The following is an 18,122-nucleotide window of genomic DNA, read 5'->3' as shown; positions in this document are numbered from 1 at the left end:
AAAGATGTGAAAGGAGCATTGGAATGTTGTTATCAAACACCATGACCTGACCTGACCCCGAACAGCAGGAGTTTGATTAGGGCGTCACAACAAGCGTAAAATGTCGTTGAGCACTTCTGAGGAAAAACAGAAACGAAACTATTCTGCTATTTTTCGGCTGTAACTTTGGGCCTAGAATTGTTATATAAAACCTGTATGATGTGGGCATTCTTATAATGTAGACAAATAAATGAAACATGGTTGCCACAATTATCGAATTTGTCTAATTGTTTTATGGTGTTTTCCATGAAGGTGTATGCAATCTAACTGTTGACAGCTTTATCAGGAAGTCATTTGTCAAACTCAGTAACCTTTGAGTCTCTCGCCTTTTACATGTTTCTGTGCCATGGCTGTTTTCGGCCGTTCTTTTAGTACAGAAAGTACTGCTTTCACATCTTTGTGTACCATGCTTTCATGTTTTTGTACCATTTATGGTACACAAACATGTGAAAAAACTGTACCATGATAAAAAGCGTTACAGTTTTTTCATATCTTTTTGCCAGGCTCCTGTCGGCCATCGTACCTTTAGGGTTATGAAGTCATAGACAGAAAACGGATGGACATTCTTTCTCATAAACACTTCGCGTCTATGAGGAATGTCCGTCCGGTTTTGTCTATGACTTCATAACCCCAAAAGACATTGAGAATAATGCTTAAGTAATATTTTCACGCATTTACGGTTTTTACAACATGTATATGTTTTTGTAATATTTTGGCGCCGACTAATTTTCGCGGGTTTTCATTATCGAGCAGTTTACCTGTAACCTACCTCGATACTCCACGGGTTCCGATCACTTATGATCTCTACACCCCTGGATTATCTCATAGTAAAATTGAAGGCAGTTCAGCGAAAAACATTTGACCAATCACAGGTCAGCAAAGATTTCCTTTGAAGGCTACAGAGAGAGCGACGCCTAACATCAAAGCCACACAGCAAACCACAGTGTATCGTTATACGGCTCTTTTGATGAACATCAAAGGACTAAATTACCTGTTCTGTTCTGTTGCCCCCAGTTTCACTATGAGATAGTACAAGGGTGCAGAGATCGTAGGTATCGGAACCCCTGGAGTATCAAGGATGCCTGTAACCAGGTGTGCTTGTCCGATGAAGCGGTCTGCCTATATTATCATAAGTATATATATCACATAATCCGTCTGATATCCAGTGACTTCACACGTGTAATATTTTTATGGGAACGATTTTCATTGACTTTGTCGGACAGGAAATTCATTGTGACGTCATGACAGAAATGATGATGTGACGTCTGCATTCATGGACGTCGGGACATAACGGCTACCTCCGCTGGAATTCTTGCAGCACCTTTTTGACGATGTTAAAATTCTTCGAAATGAATAGTAATGTAGTTATTATTAACACTTTTTAAGACTCATTTCACGAAATCTCATGAAATGAACACTCATTTCAAATCTTATTGGAATGAAAAGCCCTGCGATTAATAACATGTATTATGCCATACTGCTAGTATGAATTATAATGTGAAAGAAAATAAATGCAAAAGTTATTGGTAATCTTTATTTTTAGGAAAGTAAAAGTGAAAATGAAGAAAAATGGTTGAAGACAGCCAAACATGTTGGCATTATCTTGACCTATGCATTAACATGAAACCAACTTTGATCAATAAATGACTCGATTTATATTGATTTCGCTGATACACATATTCACATGTATCTCTTTTATTGTTTACGTCGTTGATGCACATATGTTTTTTAATCATGTATTTATTTTGTTGCTAAAGCTGCGAATGTATAGCTCGATCATGATTATATAAGTAAAAGTGAAATGTTTTAGTCACACTTTTGCCATATATTGGATATATTTTACATTGTCTAAATCGAAGTTATCCAGCTCAGTATCATATATTATAATTTTTGGAATCGTGAATCCAGCAAACTGTAATATTATGGCCTGTTTGTTCTAAGTCAACAACATTTTGTTTATATGGTTAGCTCATTTCTTATTTTTGGAATTGTTTAAATGAAACTAAGTATGACGTAAAAATGGGGCGTGTTCGAATAAGACAGGAAAACTTTTACCAACTGGCAATTTAAAACAAAGCGGACGGTTTCGTGTCTTCTAACGTTTACTTTATACAAACAGCTCAAAACAATATATTACTACAAGTACAAAAGTAGTGTGCAGCATTTAAATCGTTTATGTAATGCAACAGTCGTCTTTTTATCTCGTTGTTTATCTGTTTACAATGTGAATATTTAGAACGTGGGATTTTATGGTAAATCCCCTTTGGTTTTCCACAGGGGCTCACTAAGGAAACATGCTGCAAATAAAAATGGGGCAACTGAGCCATGGATCTATTCATTCACTACAAACATCACAGAATATTCAATATATTGCGGATAGTAATTGACAAGTGAAATTGTGATACTGTGAGCCAGTTTGAAAGTTTAGCATTGCATTTCATATTGTCTATGAACGTTTGATGATACTATACATGTTGTGCTCCAAGGACATACTAGCTAGATTTATTGTATAAAATGCGAATATATGGCTTAAGGACAAGTATTTTGTTGATTTTCAATTTTCAAATATTTTTTATGCTGTATTGTATCAAATTCGAAATTAGTTGATATGTACATGTATTCGATTGATAACTTAATTGATATTGTTTGTAGATTAGACTGATTCTGTCTACAACTCGCTCTAATTTCTCAAACTTCTTCTTTAACATTGGATCTATTGCAGCTAATCATTTGTCAACGATTGTTTTTTTTTTATTTCTTCTTATTAGTATGATTTTAGTAGAATTCCATTACCAACAGGTTTCAACTAATAACGAGACTAAGAGGGTTGAACCATTTTTCAGTAATTTAAGGAAATTACTTATTCTCCATAGAAACTCATTACAAAGACAATTTCTTTACTTGTGATTTTGTTTCGTTGCTTTTGCATTGCGTTCCTAAGGTGAATTTAAAGTAAGTATTTCGGAACAATTGATATATGGGTCTTTAACATCACTGAATGACATAGAGGGACACTTATGTACGGAGCATTATTATCTCTAAAAGACATGCATATTTGTACAGGCCTACGCTGGGTTATTCCAGCCATACTGAAATTATTAGCACGAAATGTTGCAATTGATACAACCTGCTTCTTCGGACGATATTAGATGACTTTGGAATCAGACACAGTTTTAACGTTACCTGCAATGAACTGTAGAATTCAATAATAGGAATAAAAGAGTCGATGACATGTGGGATAAACATTGTTCTCATTTTCATTTGATAGAATTAATTCAACAAAATCATTGACAGTAAATAGGAGAATTTAAAAAATAAAGATTTATTGACACCGGAGGAAACCGATAACAATCCGTCACTCTCGTTATAATGACGTGACTGACCTAGCCATACCAGATTTTATAATGAAGTCTTTCTCGTCACTTCACCAAAGATTATAGAATATGCAGGATTGCAAACCTCATTAAATGCATGACTACCTATCTACGGAGGTAGCAATCGGCCAGTGAATTGATTAGCCCTATCAAAGTAAACCAAGTTAATAATAAGGGGACTGCCCAACTGCGGTCCAGCGATTTGCTCCAGACAGTGTGTAATCGCCAAGATATGGCCGTTATCGTTTGTAAGTTGAAAGACATAATTGATTTTTGTGTGATGTTTTTGCTATAAATGTCAACGACGATATCCACTAATTGGGTTTCGTGTTGGTGTAAGTGAGAGGAAAAGGGAAGGCAGCTAATGACAAGATCTCTAAATGTGGGCGTCTTGCATCTTATCAAGATATGATGGAAACATTTTATTAATGAACACGTTCTCGCCTTCGTAGAATACCAATGAATATCAAAGGATAACTCTGCAATTACGTTTAAAATGTCACTTAAGGTGGGTTTGGTTTTCTGAAAGAAGAACTAGTTCTAGGAATTATTTTGAATCCATATCAAATACAAGAAAATAAGTTTTCCAAAAGTGAATTAGTTTTATTACTTGAATGTACTTCTCTTGCAGGCTTCTATCAGCACAAAGATCGTGATGTATACAACCAAGGAAATCAAATATCTGGGTAGAAGGAAAATTGACAGGAAATACGAGGAAAATAATGATAATATTTATTGTGCTTTTCATGGGTTCCATTCCAAAATTAGAATTCGTTCGTGGGTTAATTCAGAAATTCACCAATGGAGATGATGTAATTATTTCCCAAATTGCAACAAGGTATCTGTCTTTAAACAACCTTTTTATATATAACTATATGTAAGACAAATTGTGTATTGTACATCCAATTACTCGTCTTAATCTCTGTAATGTATTGGTTAGATAACATTAGATATACCAAAGCCTATATATAATTTTGGTATAGCGTTTCGACTGCTTTTCAGATGGATTCATTTAAAAACTTCAGTCTGCTTCGCCTCTAGTAATCATGAAATACCATGTATCAAACCTGATCATAATTTGGTGGCGCTCATCTAAACAAGAAAATGCTTCAACTTGTAAGAGCGTCCGATGGAATTGAATCAGTTTTATGAATATGCATGCAGGTATTATTCATTTAATGAATAACTACTTAATGCACAAGGTAATGACTTTGAATATGCGCTCGATAAAATGCTATGTCATAATAACCATGCCGGACTATTTAAATGCATTTTATGAAGACTCACTCCACATGGCAATATTTATTGGTCTCTGTATTTCTATTGATCACAAACACTGATAACGTATTATTCTACAATCCCCTTTTCCAACAATAAAATACGTACTTGTGCACCGTAGAAAAATGTAGGAATCTCATTATCGCGTAGATTGCTCTCTGTTGCTTGAATATGGGACCTTAAAGCTGACTATGCAAGTTAAAAAAAATTTCACGTTGGGATAACAAATATTGTATTTCAAATGTTTTGGATGCTTAATGACTATAGCTTCCGTTTCCAAGGAAGTGAACGGCCATTTTGTTTTTAACTTGCATTTCCAGCTATTAGACGTCAAGGATTTGAAAGTTGTAGGGTTACAATGATATGATGCCAATAAGATTATTCTGTCGTTTGGATTGAAACAGTTTCGTGTCGTTTACCGGATTACGTCCTTCTAACTTTTGTAACGTATATGTAATGGCAGTGATATGAGATATAGCATTACATATACCCGGTATAGGGTTACAATAACGTGTTGTTTAAGGCCTTAGTAAGTTTATTCAGTGTGCTGCATAATTGCCATTTTCATTTTTTTTATATGTGTGTGTATATCATCGTTGAACCAACCAGTGTTATTTTTTTCTTGCTACACACTGATTCGGTTTAAGAATCGCTTATGGAAAAACGGTTCTAAGAAAGGCAAATGTTTCACAAGGTTCGTGGAAATGTAAAAAATTTCCATAATCAGTAAAGTGCAAGCCCTGGTCGTCTGAATTTCTATATTATGTAATAAGTATATGTAGAATTGGTTTGTTTTGACTTATGTCCTTTAAACTGTCAGGGTTATTTAACTATGTAGAACAAGTAGCCAAAACGCCAAAAAGAAGTAGAAGTGGAGACACGATAATTTGATGGAGTCGGACGTTGGTTTTTTCTGCGTAAATCAGCTTTACTGTCTATATAATTACTCCTTTAAGTTGGAGAGACGAACGACTTAGACTAAAATTGATTACCGTAAGGAGTGTATTAGAGATAGGTTATACTTTGGGAGTGGACCTGTTTTGACTTTGTCTGTTTCTCGATTTCTATACTGCATGCTGTCTCCCTATGGTGTGTGATGTACGAGAGAGAGAGAGAGAGAAACTTCAGTTCCAAACTAATATACCTTCAAACCAAACTGATAGTTTGGCCCTAGTTGTACACACTAATGCGTAGGATGCCGATATGCCTTAGTGTAACTAATCTTAAACAAAAACAAAAATCATGATTTTATTTGTTTACATGAAAAACTTTGTTAGACATTTAAACGAGGAGTTATATATTATATTTATAGACATCTCAGATGTCAACTGATACAAAAAATAAACACAACGACTTAACGATGAATTTTAATAAGTGAATAAGAATTCCATAAATGCATACAGATGATATTAGGTGCTTAATTCAGAAGACAAAGAAAACATTTGTAGCAAAGGTAGTAAATTTCTGTGGTATTTGTCCTCCTCTTTTAATACAAAAAACATGTAATTAATGGTAAAAGTTAATCCGCCAACCAATAACCTACCGAAGTGACATTCAACAGCTCCAGAATGTAGGATGTTAATTAAATATACCTTCCAACCTGGGTTTATTAAACGTTCTCTAGTTCTTTGACTTTTCAGGATGTTATATATCAATAGTTCTTTGACTTTCCCGGATGTAATATATCAATAGTTCTTTGACTTTTCCGGATGTTATATATCAATAGTTCTTTGACTTTCCCGGATGATATATATCAATAGTTCTTTGACTTTCCCGGATGTTATATATCAATAGTCCTTTGACTTTCCCGGATGTTATATATCAATAGTCCTTTGACTTTCCGGATGTTATATATCAATAGTTCTTTGACTTTCCCGGATGTTATATATCAATAGTTCTTTGACTTTCCCGGATGTTATATACCATTACCAATGCAATAGATAAGCCCCACACGATCATACTATCGGTTATTACAGGTGGGGATTATAGGATGGAACGCATGATTTTAAAAACCACGAATATATTGGTAAAGTAGCTAAAGATAACCACCAATTATGAAAAGTGATAAAAAGGAGGCGATGACGAAAATATATGTAAAGAAAATTACGAATGGTAGGTAATTACGTGTAAAGATAAAGGTAGGTATGAAACAATGAGCAGCATAATTGATAAAAAAGATAAGGAGTTAAGTGTAGATGACATTCACAAAACACCTGTGATAACTGGTCAGGGTACATGGTACTGAGTGTGGCTCAAAGGGATGGCTACATGTAAGGTTCGTATGAGTAATCCAATAATTTCTGGTATCCTAGAGATAGGTAATAATAAAATTACATTCTTTTGATTTTTTTTATAAAATTCAGAGTAAGCTAAATTCCACAAATAATCAATTTTGTGTCCAATATGTAACAGCGCACAATCCACCAAAAGAGAAAAAAGTATCCATATACAGTGAAGATAAAGGTGATATTCCTCCCGATCTGCCTCACACACACATGAAGCCTTCCTTGGTACCGCACTCCTGAGATACCCCGTAAATATGACGGGGGATTATCCGACAGCACAGGTCGTCACACTCAGCGCTGGTGTCACACTCCGCTCCTAAAAAATGTCACTTATTACTTTCACTGGGATTGATATGTGCTTATATAGACCTTGTTGATATTCTAAAGTACTTTAACGTAGTAATGGTAATTCATTGTTACATTACACAGTGCATTACACTTTGACGCAATAGAACCAACGAACTGTCATCACTAAGTCAGACCACGGGTGTTAAATCATATCACAATAGAACCAACAAACTGTCATCACTAAGTCAGACCACGGGTGTTAAATCATATTACAATAGAACCAACGAACTGTCATCACTAAGTCAGACAAGGGTGTTACACTTTGACGCAATAGAACCAACGAACTGTCATCACTAAGTCAGACCACGGGTGTTAAATCATATCACAATAGAACCAACAAACTGTCATCACTAAGTCAGACCACGGGTGTTAAATCATATTACAATAGAACCAACAAACTGTCATCACTAAGTCAGACCACGGGTGTTAAATCATATTACAATAGAACCAACGAACTGTCATCACTAAGTCAGACCAAGGGTGTTAAATTATATCACAATAGTGAAATCAAAATCATGTTGATTAAATATCAGCGTATTATAGTGCTTGATTCGATCAATATATTGAATGATAAAGCAAAAATAACGAAATGTTGCTATTCACTGCTGACAATAGATATCATTTGAAAAACACTGTTTCATTTTTACATTTATCTATGCGTTTTCTTTTTGAATGGGGAACAAAACACAAATCGCTTCAATGTGTTAGGTTACATACCTAGAACGACAACTATACGTATAAAAATAAACATTGTATAAACATATATGTGTATTACTTACCTTTATATTTAATAGGGAAATCCGACAATTTAAACATATTCACATTTCTGCAATACCCCACTCGCCTACCTAAAAGTACAAATCAAAATATCAATGGTATTTTTAAAAACTGTTTTCAAATGCGGGTTTAATTAATTATACTTAGTGATAGCCACATTTTTTAGGATAAGGGGTTATCATCCTGAAAGTCCATTTGCTATTTACTGATTTTATTTCTTTCCAGAGTGCATTTAACTTTTTGTTAATCATCAAATGTATTTTGATAATTATTACTTTTACGAGATAAAAAGTATTTATGAGCGCATAGCAAAGATGTATATGACAGTATTCTCACTGAATGTTCTATGTACAGCTCAAATGCCTTAAAACCTTGTAACTCTATGTCCCAATCACAAGATTACTAAAACTTGTTTCAAGAGCGGTTATTACTGAAATAACTTGATTTTTAAACTCTCTCAAGGGTTCGTTTGTTTTACCTATCCCATTTTTTCAAATTACATAATTATTTTTTAGTTTATCACTAGTTTGTAATTTTCTCTATAACATATGACGTTACTCTCGCAACCACAATCAAAAACTACCGCAAGGACCGAAAAGTCTGTAATATGCAAATACATAATTCACCATATTAAGTACTTTCCTGTTGATTGCGAGATGTTTCTCTGACGGAAATCTTGTAAATAAGTATAGATGGAATTTCTGAACGAACACGATGCTCGATGCGGCGAAATCCTTTATTAAATTTCCTCCACAGACTGCCTTACTTATGATATATTGAAGTCAATGAATATTTATAAAAATAACCAATCTCCTATTCCATGAATTCATCAAGTTATTAACCTAGGTGTGTCTATCATTACATCATGACCAAGATATTGAACTGTTCTCGGATGCTGGAAGGTTATCATATGCACTTTGAATTAAGATCGCAAACGTTGTAACCTCACGACTTTATTATCCATAGGTTTCCTATGAGATGCATGCCCAAATGTACTTTATATCCCGAAAGCTTTCGAAATCTTGTAGGATATATAATGATATATAAAAGTGACCTTCCTCTAGACTGGTCACTTTGCTACTCCATTGTAAAGTAGGGTGTATGATTATCGTTATGTACACTGTTTAGCGATGAACATAGTTTAGGGAATTCTACACTAAGATCTTATTCACTTATTGTAATAATAACTATAATGTGAGAGTTGATAACTGTACTAGCCTTTCGGCAGTTTCATCAATATCCCATAACCTAAAGTTCTTTATAGATAAACATTACATAAGTTCAAGAAGTTTCCAGAACAGCTGTAATGCTTTCCTACGGATTTCAAAAACAATGTTACGCTTACATCATAACAGTTACAATTCATAGACCCAATACGCATTGTAAGCTGTTGGGGGTAAATTCCATGTCAGAAATCTTACCAGACAAAATGGAGGTTTTTCTGTCAAGCAGGCAGACGTCTGATTCTGAACAGCAGTTATTAGACTGTAAGCAATCTTCTCCCGTCTTGCTACACTGAAAGTAAATAGACAGACAGGATTTACTCACATTTGATAAATACAACGTTCCTTGTTACATGTCTAATGACAGTTTTGGTAAAGATATACAACAGTAGACCATAAACCCAAGTAGAAATAACCAACCCGAAAGGATACCATATCAACAATACTTATCCAACCCGAAAGGATACCATATCAACAATACTTATCCAACCCGAAAGGATACCATATCAACAATACTTATCCAACCCGAAAGGATACCATATCAACAATACTTATCCAACCCGAAAGGATACCATATCAACAATACTTATCCAACCCGAAAGGATACCATATCAACAATACTTATCCAACCCGAAAGGATACCATATCAACAATACTTATCCAACCCGAAAGGATACCATATCAACAATACTTATCCAACCCGAAAGGATACCATATCAACAATACTTATCCAACCCGAAAGGATACCATATCAACAATACTTATCCAACCCGAAAGGATACCATATCAACAATACTTATCCAACCCGAAAGGATACCATATCAACAATACTTATCCAACCCGAAAGGATACCATATCAACAATACTTATCCAACCCGAAAGGATACCATATCAACAATACTTATCCAACCCGAAAGGATACCATATCAACAATACTTATCCAACCCGAAAGGATACCATATCAACAATACTTATCCAACCCGAAAGGATACCATATCAACAATACTTATCCAACCCGAAAGGATACCATATCAAGAAACTTATCCAACCCGAAAGGATACCATATCAACAATACTTATCCAACCCGAAAGGATACCATATCAACAATACTTATCCAACCCGAAAGGATACCATATCAACAATACTTATCCAACCCGAAAGGATACCATATCAACAATACTTATCCAACCCGAAAGGATACCATATCAACAATACTTATCCAACCCGAAAGGATACCATATCAACAATACTTATCCAACCCGAAAGCATACCATATCAACAATACTTATCCAACCCGAAAGGATACCATATCAACAATACTTATCATCAACAATTCGGCCGTAAGGGGGAAGACAAACAGATACAACCTCGTCAAAGACGCCATTGAAACCATCATAAGGGGGAGCTACAGTTGTTACAGTCGATGACTATTATCCAATCAGGTATCGGTTTCGTGAGCAATAAGAACTAGCAATGACATATCCACACAGATAAAAGATCATTCTGTTCCAAATTCATGTGGATTCATTGTCTCAGCCAATCAAAAGCGACGTTTATGAGCTGATCAAGTAAATATTTAAGCCAATGAAAATTCTAATTACAAGCAAAATTGAATTTTTATCTATGAATTAAAATCCTTTTGCGTGAAGGAATACACAATAAACATTTTTTTGTATATTATGACATAATCTACTCGCAGTTCGACAATTTATGCGTCAGCGGTAAGACGTGTGGTAAGTCATGATCCATATGCACTTTTTGTCAACTAGCTTTATTCAGTTATACCAAAGAAGGGATTTTATAGACATGCAAAATAATATTATATTTAACGTGTTCTAAAACCGTAAAGGCTTCATTTGTATTGCTACAATGAACTAATTACAATAAGGTGGCTCTAATTTTGGTGTGACTTTGAGTCCTCTAAACACATTTACTCCCAATAATAACGTTCCCCGTCACGCTTTTTCGGATGAACGAAACTACATGACATATAAAATATGTTTATTTATAGTTTGTTTCATATATTTTTAATTACTGGTATCTATCATAAAACATTATAAAAATGTGCTTCATGGGATACGCTCATGGTCAAACGTTTGTTTTGTACATACCATTACTTGTCAGCTGAAAATACAACTTTCTCAATCGCCTCATGGGATAAATACAATACTTATTTTGTTTTCAATTTAGATACCATAACCTAAATATTCTACGAGATATCACGAAAGAAATCTTTTCTTATTTCGTATCAAGCTTTTTTAAAAATGCGAATGGAATAAGATTTGAATGTCTGTTACATTCGATTCGGACTCTAAAACAAACACACTTTCATCATTATGAATTTTGTTACTAATGTAGATCTAGCCTATTCCCGATTTCCCTGAAATATTCACCATTTCCACTCTGGTAAAACACTTTTGTTGTACAAAAACCTAAAGTAGATTATCCACACCCGTAAATCATTGACAGGGTTAAAAACACTACTTTTTAAAATCATTTTTCACATTATCTTAAGTACTAAAATACTCCGATACAACAAACAAAGTTGTGACCTGTCTACCCTAGTCATACATTGCATGGAATATTTATGAAATTCCATACAAATACTCTTTTAAAATAAAATACTATGACATGTAATGAGTTTGAATGCACCTCATTCTGAGTGGAACAGCACAAACAGGAATATGTTCAATATCTTTATGATCACTATGAAGTCAAACTATCTAAAATAATCATCAAATTTCCATTAAGGGACATCATAGTTAAATAGAAATGTTTGATATTGCCCATTAGCATCGCAGTGAGTACATAACGTGGCTCGAATCACAACTGTAATTAACAAAGAACGAAGAAAGCCATTACCTCGTATTCCTCTCCATCACATTAAATACATAGAAACTAATTGCCTGCTGGTTCTGAATAGTATTTATTCACAATCATATTGATGTTTAAAAATTAATGCTAATTGTGAAATAAAATCTTTACTCGTATCGCTCCATTATTTCACTATCACACATTGAAAAGCAATTAATTGACTTTTTGTCATAAGGGGATTTGCTTTATTATTCTATATTTGTCAGCTATAAACAAATATGCTTTTTATAGTAAAATCAACTATTGAAAATATTAGCCAATTCAAACAAATTCAAACAAAAGCAAATATTGTATGAAAATGATACCCAAACCTATATCAATCCACTGCATTAAAAACGACAGATAAACAATCAACTATAAATAGATTATACGTGTGTTTGATTGGCCCTCCTGAAGATTAATAGTAGTTCCTGTATCGGTATCCAAGAACATTCTTTGGCCAGGAAACTTAGTCCCATTCAATATCAAACTGTTTGCTCTTGTAAAGGAAGCAATTCCAAAAAGCCCCGGCCTTGACGACGAGGCTGGAGCCCTGCATTCTGTAAGGTAACCATAGCAAGGTTTCACGACTCGGTGAAGTTAGAGAAGAATGACACGACAGACTGTATTATAAATCGGCCAAGTAAATAATTGTGTCCAAAAGGAAAAGACAGATAATGCGTAGGGCATGTGACATGCCTTGTTACTCATGGAGGAAGAAAATTGCTGCTCATCGCACTTCGACGGTCATTATATGTTCTTATCAAAAACTCCGAAAATAAAGAGGGACATTAGAATAACACGATCATTATTTGTACGGCAAATGTGTTCATGTAGAAAATACTAAACTAAAATGCAAAATGGGACAGGGTGGCTTACACGACTCCTTAAAAAATAACAAATCAATGTGGCTTAGCACGACTAAGCAGTGTGTATTAGCTTCATAAACGGTCCGTTGTTGCTGCTTGATCAAGCGATTCTCATAACGACCATTCATAAACGTTACAAATTGGCCAATATCCGCGCAGCATAGACTGGTAATTGGCGGTATGAAGGATTCATTACCGATCTGGCCTGTTCGATAAGTTTAATATTGAATTGTTTGTCCTGAACAATCCCGATATTACTTTATATCACTTTTCATTTTCAATGATTCTAAGAATGTCGGCGTCAAGACTATTTTTGGTTACAAAAATCAATACATTTTTATTTGCCTTCGAATAGCCGTTTAGTCGTGATTATGGATAGAATTATACAAATGACCAGGGATCTTTAAGTAGAACGTGAAAATCGAATATATACAAAATCCTGTCTATATGGCTATAAGTTGGAACCCCTAGGGCCAAGACAATTTACTGTGTAAGAGAACCCTTCGTGATATATTACCGTTTGATATAGTGACCGTCCGTGCCTAATATACAACGTACTTTTCAACAGCACTATTGACTAGTCATATCCACTGAAATAGGCGTCTTATAATATAAGAGGTTAGCATACATGGAAATGAATCCAGAAACAACACAATTCAACCGTCTCACGGGATGTCCGATTTCAAGATAACAAGTTAGCCTTTCCAAATATTCCCAACATCAAAATGCTAAATACTTTATGTGGGTCCGTTGATATCTTGGTTGATAAATACTTTATTAGAATCAGTTGATATGTCGGATGATAAATACTCAATTATGATACGTTTGATAACTATTTTATTAAAGTCATATGAGCCATACATGGGCGAAAATTTTGTTATTTTATTTTTTCTTCTGTAATCTATTGAAAAGCATCAGGTTTGATGAATAAAGCTATGAAAATTATTCAAATGGCCAGACAAACATGTATGATGCCTTATAAACATAAGTTACAACACGCCATTTATGTACTGTAAACTTCTTGTTTCTATGGCATATGAATGTTATGACTGAACAATACCTACAGAAATAATTTTATAATTACTAATAACACTGTAAAAATATAAAATGAAATTGTAGACTACAACTTGGCTTCATCGTCTGACCGTACGTGCTCATAATTTTAGCTCTTATTCGTAATTGTAAAATTAAAACCTATGCATTTTAAATATTTCGGTGGTGAATAAAGTATTAAAAGCTGCTCTTGAATCGTGAGAATGAAAATTACGGCACATATAACTTTAATCTGAAGAAAAATGGTCTCAAACATTTTGACATTTAGTTGATAAAAATCATGTATTAGCTTTATTTAAAAAAATGAAAGTTTTGATATATCATTCAATACTTTCGTTTTCGTTACATTTCCTATTATATCGCTTACTAATTTTTTAGTATAACAATCAAATTATGTAAATATCTATATTGGCGAGCAAACAAAATAACAAAACCTAGAAAGACAAGACTACATGTAAAAATATCATATGATATCGGCCTCAAAAATAGCAAACCCCTTTTCATTTCCCAAAGTCAGACGTTGTCGGTTAAGAAATACAGCCATACTCTATTAAAACCAATTATCATTGTAATATAAAAGGCACGCTTTTACCATAATTTTCATTCAACCATTCTGTTCTTATAACCTGATCATTATGTAATATTTATTGCGTAATCAAAATTTGCGCATTAATGCATCTTCTCTATCATTTACAATTGTTATATGGCATGTTCTGTATGGATTTCCTTATAGTTTATTTTAATATCAAATTCCGTTGAAGCTTTTGTCAATTTATCATCCTTTTGTTGATCTGTCAAATTTATGTATTAACTTGACTACGTTTGTATCATCATTATGGAGATATAACACAAAAATGCTCTAAATAAACCACTACTCATGTTTTTGTAATATAAAACATATTTGAGTCAATCTTTAGATGGACTCTTTTCTCTTAGAAATTACTACGCTGTCGCATCGACCAATCAAATGCGACGTTATAAATTGTGACGTCATTTTTACGTTGTTGACTGACAATGTAGTTTCAAGCCAATAAAAGTGCTTGTTACGAACAAGGTAAGATTATTCGCGATATTACGTTAACTGTTGTTAATAAGGCATGACATTCTCTATTTAAAATATATCTCAAAATGAAAAGTAATAAACTGTTGGGGGTTTTTCCTCTCTTTTTTTTAATTAATAATTTTTTTTCCATTTTGCTGACGTGAACACAAATGTAACATAACAGTAAAATGATTCTAGTTTCATATAGCAACAGTCATGTAATATATTTTTAATCGCTAATATGCATAAAAATGTTCACATTCTTTAACTTTTTCTGACAGAATTGATTACATGTAACTGAGAGGTTAAATTAGCAAAACTTATGAGTTCGGTTATGGGCCGGCGTACATACATGTATTTGGTTTGCTCTAAAATGCGCTTTCGCAAATTGAACTTATAAAGTAATTTTAATTAGTTCACGCCTATCTATTTACTTGATATAATATCATTGTGATGTAAATTTATTATAACTTATTTTATCAACTTATAAAGCTTTTCAAATTTATTGATAAATGTGTTTCATTTATGATGTCGTGTTTTAGATGAACAAGGCACTGTTTAAACTGGACTAAGTATCTTTTGATGTTTAAGAGAAGAAAAAGTTCCGTCAAAATTCCGTTTCAAAAACGATTTTCTTACTTTTTACAATGATTTAAAAAGCAGTTAAAAGCGGGATAAAGATCTATTGTTGCTCAATAGCACGTGAAGATTTATCTTTCGTTCTCTTCAGTAATTGTTGAATAAATGTCATTTGTACCATCTTGATATGCGATATCACGGAAAATTGTGGGTTTTATGAGTTCATATTAATTTTATGCCAGAAAAGAAACATTTGAATTAAATAAATGCTATTCGGATTAATCTTTGATGTCTTGTAGTTTTCTTGTAAAATAAAGCATTACTTATACAAATCTGAGCTAGTTACGTAACTACATGAGTTATAAAGAAATTTGAATTCCTACTTCACTTACCAATTCGTCCAACTGAATGTCTTTCCAGTCTCTGCTTGATGCCCTATTGCTGTAACGTGTAAGCCAGGCTTCGGACACACAAAAAAACAACATGATGGCTAGGGTGAGAGAAAATGCCGCGTCCTTCATTGTAGCTTCTTTCTGTCCTTTTCTTCTGCAGATGTCTGATATTTTCAACCAGTAAAGAACCTGGCGAAGTGCTCCAGTCTGATAATGCTTCCAAGTAAGTTTCGGTTTTATAGACAAAAAACGGGTATTGGACTCCTTTTGGTAACCCTTTAGACTTATTAAAAGTAGTTAGCAATAAATGTCTGGATGTCTGCCATCAGAGGGAATATATCGTTATATGATGACTTCACGTCTCCCTTTAACTCTCTATACAACTACAATAAAACCGAGCAAGTTGGGCAGTCGTAATGAAGGGACGCCTATTAAGTCAGATCTAACGGCCATTGGCCAATAAGAGACGGTGTTACTAGGGATCGATATTGGAGCAACAAGAATGAGCAATGGTCGGGACAAATCACACTACGCGGACGTATTTAGAAGGAACTATCTTCATTGCAGGTTTCTATATTAGAACAACATATATAAACCATTCATGTGTTCCATTAAACGTGTTTATTTTTGCCTAACTACTTTTGTCTGCGATGAAGATAGATACAGTTAGAGATGCTCCACCGCTGACAAATGGTATTTTTCACTATCTAAAACAGGAGCAGACAATTAAGTATTCTTCTTTAGTTACAAAAGTTACTTAATTTACACCATTACCACCATTGAAAAGTTTGAGCTTCTAATTTTAATTCAAGTGAAAAGTATGAAAAATAATTAATTGCATCCCGAAAAAATCCGTGGCACTATATCCTACGTTGAATGAAGTACTGATTGCGCATGCACCAAAAGCAAAATAAATTGTTTTATGTTATTTTTTGTCCTAATTAGACATATATATACACGATTAAACACCAATTATTGTTCAAATGATGAATATCATTTATGCCCTGTCAGCGGTGGAGTATCTTTAACATACAACGATAAAGAGGACGGAAAAGATAGGTTGTACTGTTGTATTGGAGAATAAAACCAGAAATCAAAGTGTTTTTCTTGCATGATAAGAGATGTGTAAATTATTACTACCCTTAAATATTAATTGATTCTAATTCATTATTTTTGTTGGTAAAAAGTTGTCCTTTTTGGCCATTAACAGAAGTTTAATTGCCCACCTTTAAGATTGATAAATGATGCTAGAAATTCTAATTGGCACAGCAAATTGTAAAGACCCAACGTCAAGTACATGTAACGAATATACTAACTTCTACATTCTGATGAAATGTTATACGTCAATTATGTTATCGAATTATGCAATGTTATTATTAAATTGGCTGTTTGTTTTTCTCTTCCCTTTTCCTTCTTACAAACGCCGTTTAGTTAATCCATAATTGCGTCAATCTGACAGCAAGTTCTACGAATGAATCAATACTCTTCGATTTTAATGCTTATGGATAAGCATATTGTAAACTGATATTTTATATGTATCCAATTTACAGGAGACCAGTGCACACGAATGGAACTTCAGGGTCCGATACATTAACATGTAGATGAAACTGGGCCCAGGTGGACCGAGAAACACATAGATAAGTCTAGGTGTGTTAGATAGTTTCTCCCTGCTGTTGGTATCACAACAGGTGTTTAGTTGTACGGTTTTGTTGCACTTTGTGACCCATCGGATAGTTCCATTTCCACATAATTATGAAATTGTCTCGTAATATGTATCGACAGCTCATTCAGTAAGGTATGCGCCATTGTTTCCTAATCTAGGTAATTAGGCTCATTTCCTAAACCATAACACGGAAATGGCAATACGTAACGAACGGTAAACTTTCCACTTTTTTGTGATACAGGTACCAAGTTCCTTTTCTTTACAGCGTGTTTATATACGGGTACGGTTTCAATATTGAACAAACTATAACATACAATATATCTCAGTTCCATCTTGTGTACAATTAA

The 18,122-nt window shown here is 33.9% G+C and overlaps 1 protein-coding gene across 1 annotated transcript; it reads right to left on the bottom strand.

Annotated features, from left to right (window-relative positions):
* Window positions 1-6,045: 6,045 nt before the first annotated feature.
* On the bottom strand, window positions 6,046-16,540 carry LOC138320630 (uncharacterized). Its single transcript, XM_069263746.1, has 4 exons — window positions 16,113-16,540; window positions 9,523-9,616; window positions 8,104-8,172; window positions 6,046-7,292 (listed from the first exon to the last, which is right to left on the bottom strand). Exons 1-4 carry the CDS (start codon window positions 16,239-16,241, stop codon window positions 7,177-7,179), a joined length of 408 nt encoding a protein of 135 aa, XP_069119847.1. The 5' UTR covers window positions 16,242-16,540; the 3' UTR covers window positions 6,046-7,176.
* Between the last annotated feature and the right edge of the window lie 1,582 nt (window positions 16,541-18,122).

Source organism: Argopecten irradians, chromosome 4 (genome assembly GCF_041381155.1).
Source record: "Argopecten irradians isolate NY chromosome 4, Ai_NY, whole genome shotgun sequence".
NCBI classification, from domain to species: domain Eukaryota; kingdom Metazoa; phylum Mollusca; class Bivalvia; order Pectinida; family Pectinidae; genus Argopecten; species Argopecten irradians.
Note: the sequence above shows the minus strand (reverse complement) of the source record. Positions and strands in the feature narration are given on the sequence as shown.

Coding starts and splice junctions, on each gene's coding strand:
- LOC138320630 (XM_069263746.1), bottom strand. CDS start 16,241: ATGAAGGACGCGGCATTTTCTCTCACCCTAGCCATCATGTTGTTTTTT. Junction 8,173..9,522: donor AAAAACCTCCATTTTGTCTG/GTAAGATTTCTG, acceptor TTGTACTTTTAG/GTAGGCGAGTGGGGTATTGC. Junction 7,293..8,103: donor TTTCCCTATTAAATATAAAG/GTAAGTAATACA, acceptor GACATTTTTTAG/GAGCGGAGTGTGACACCAGC.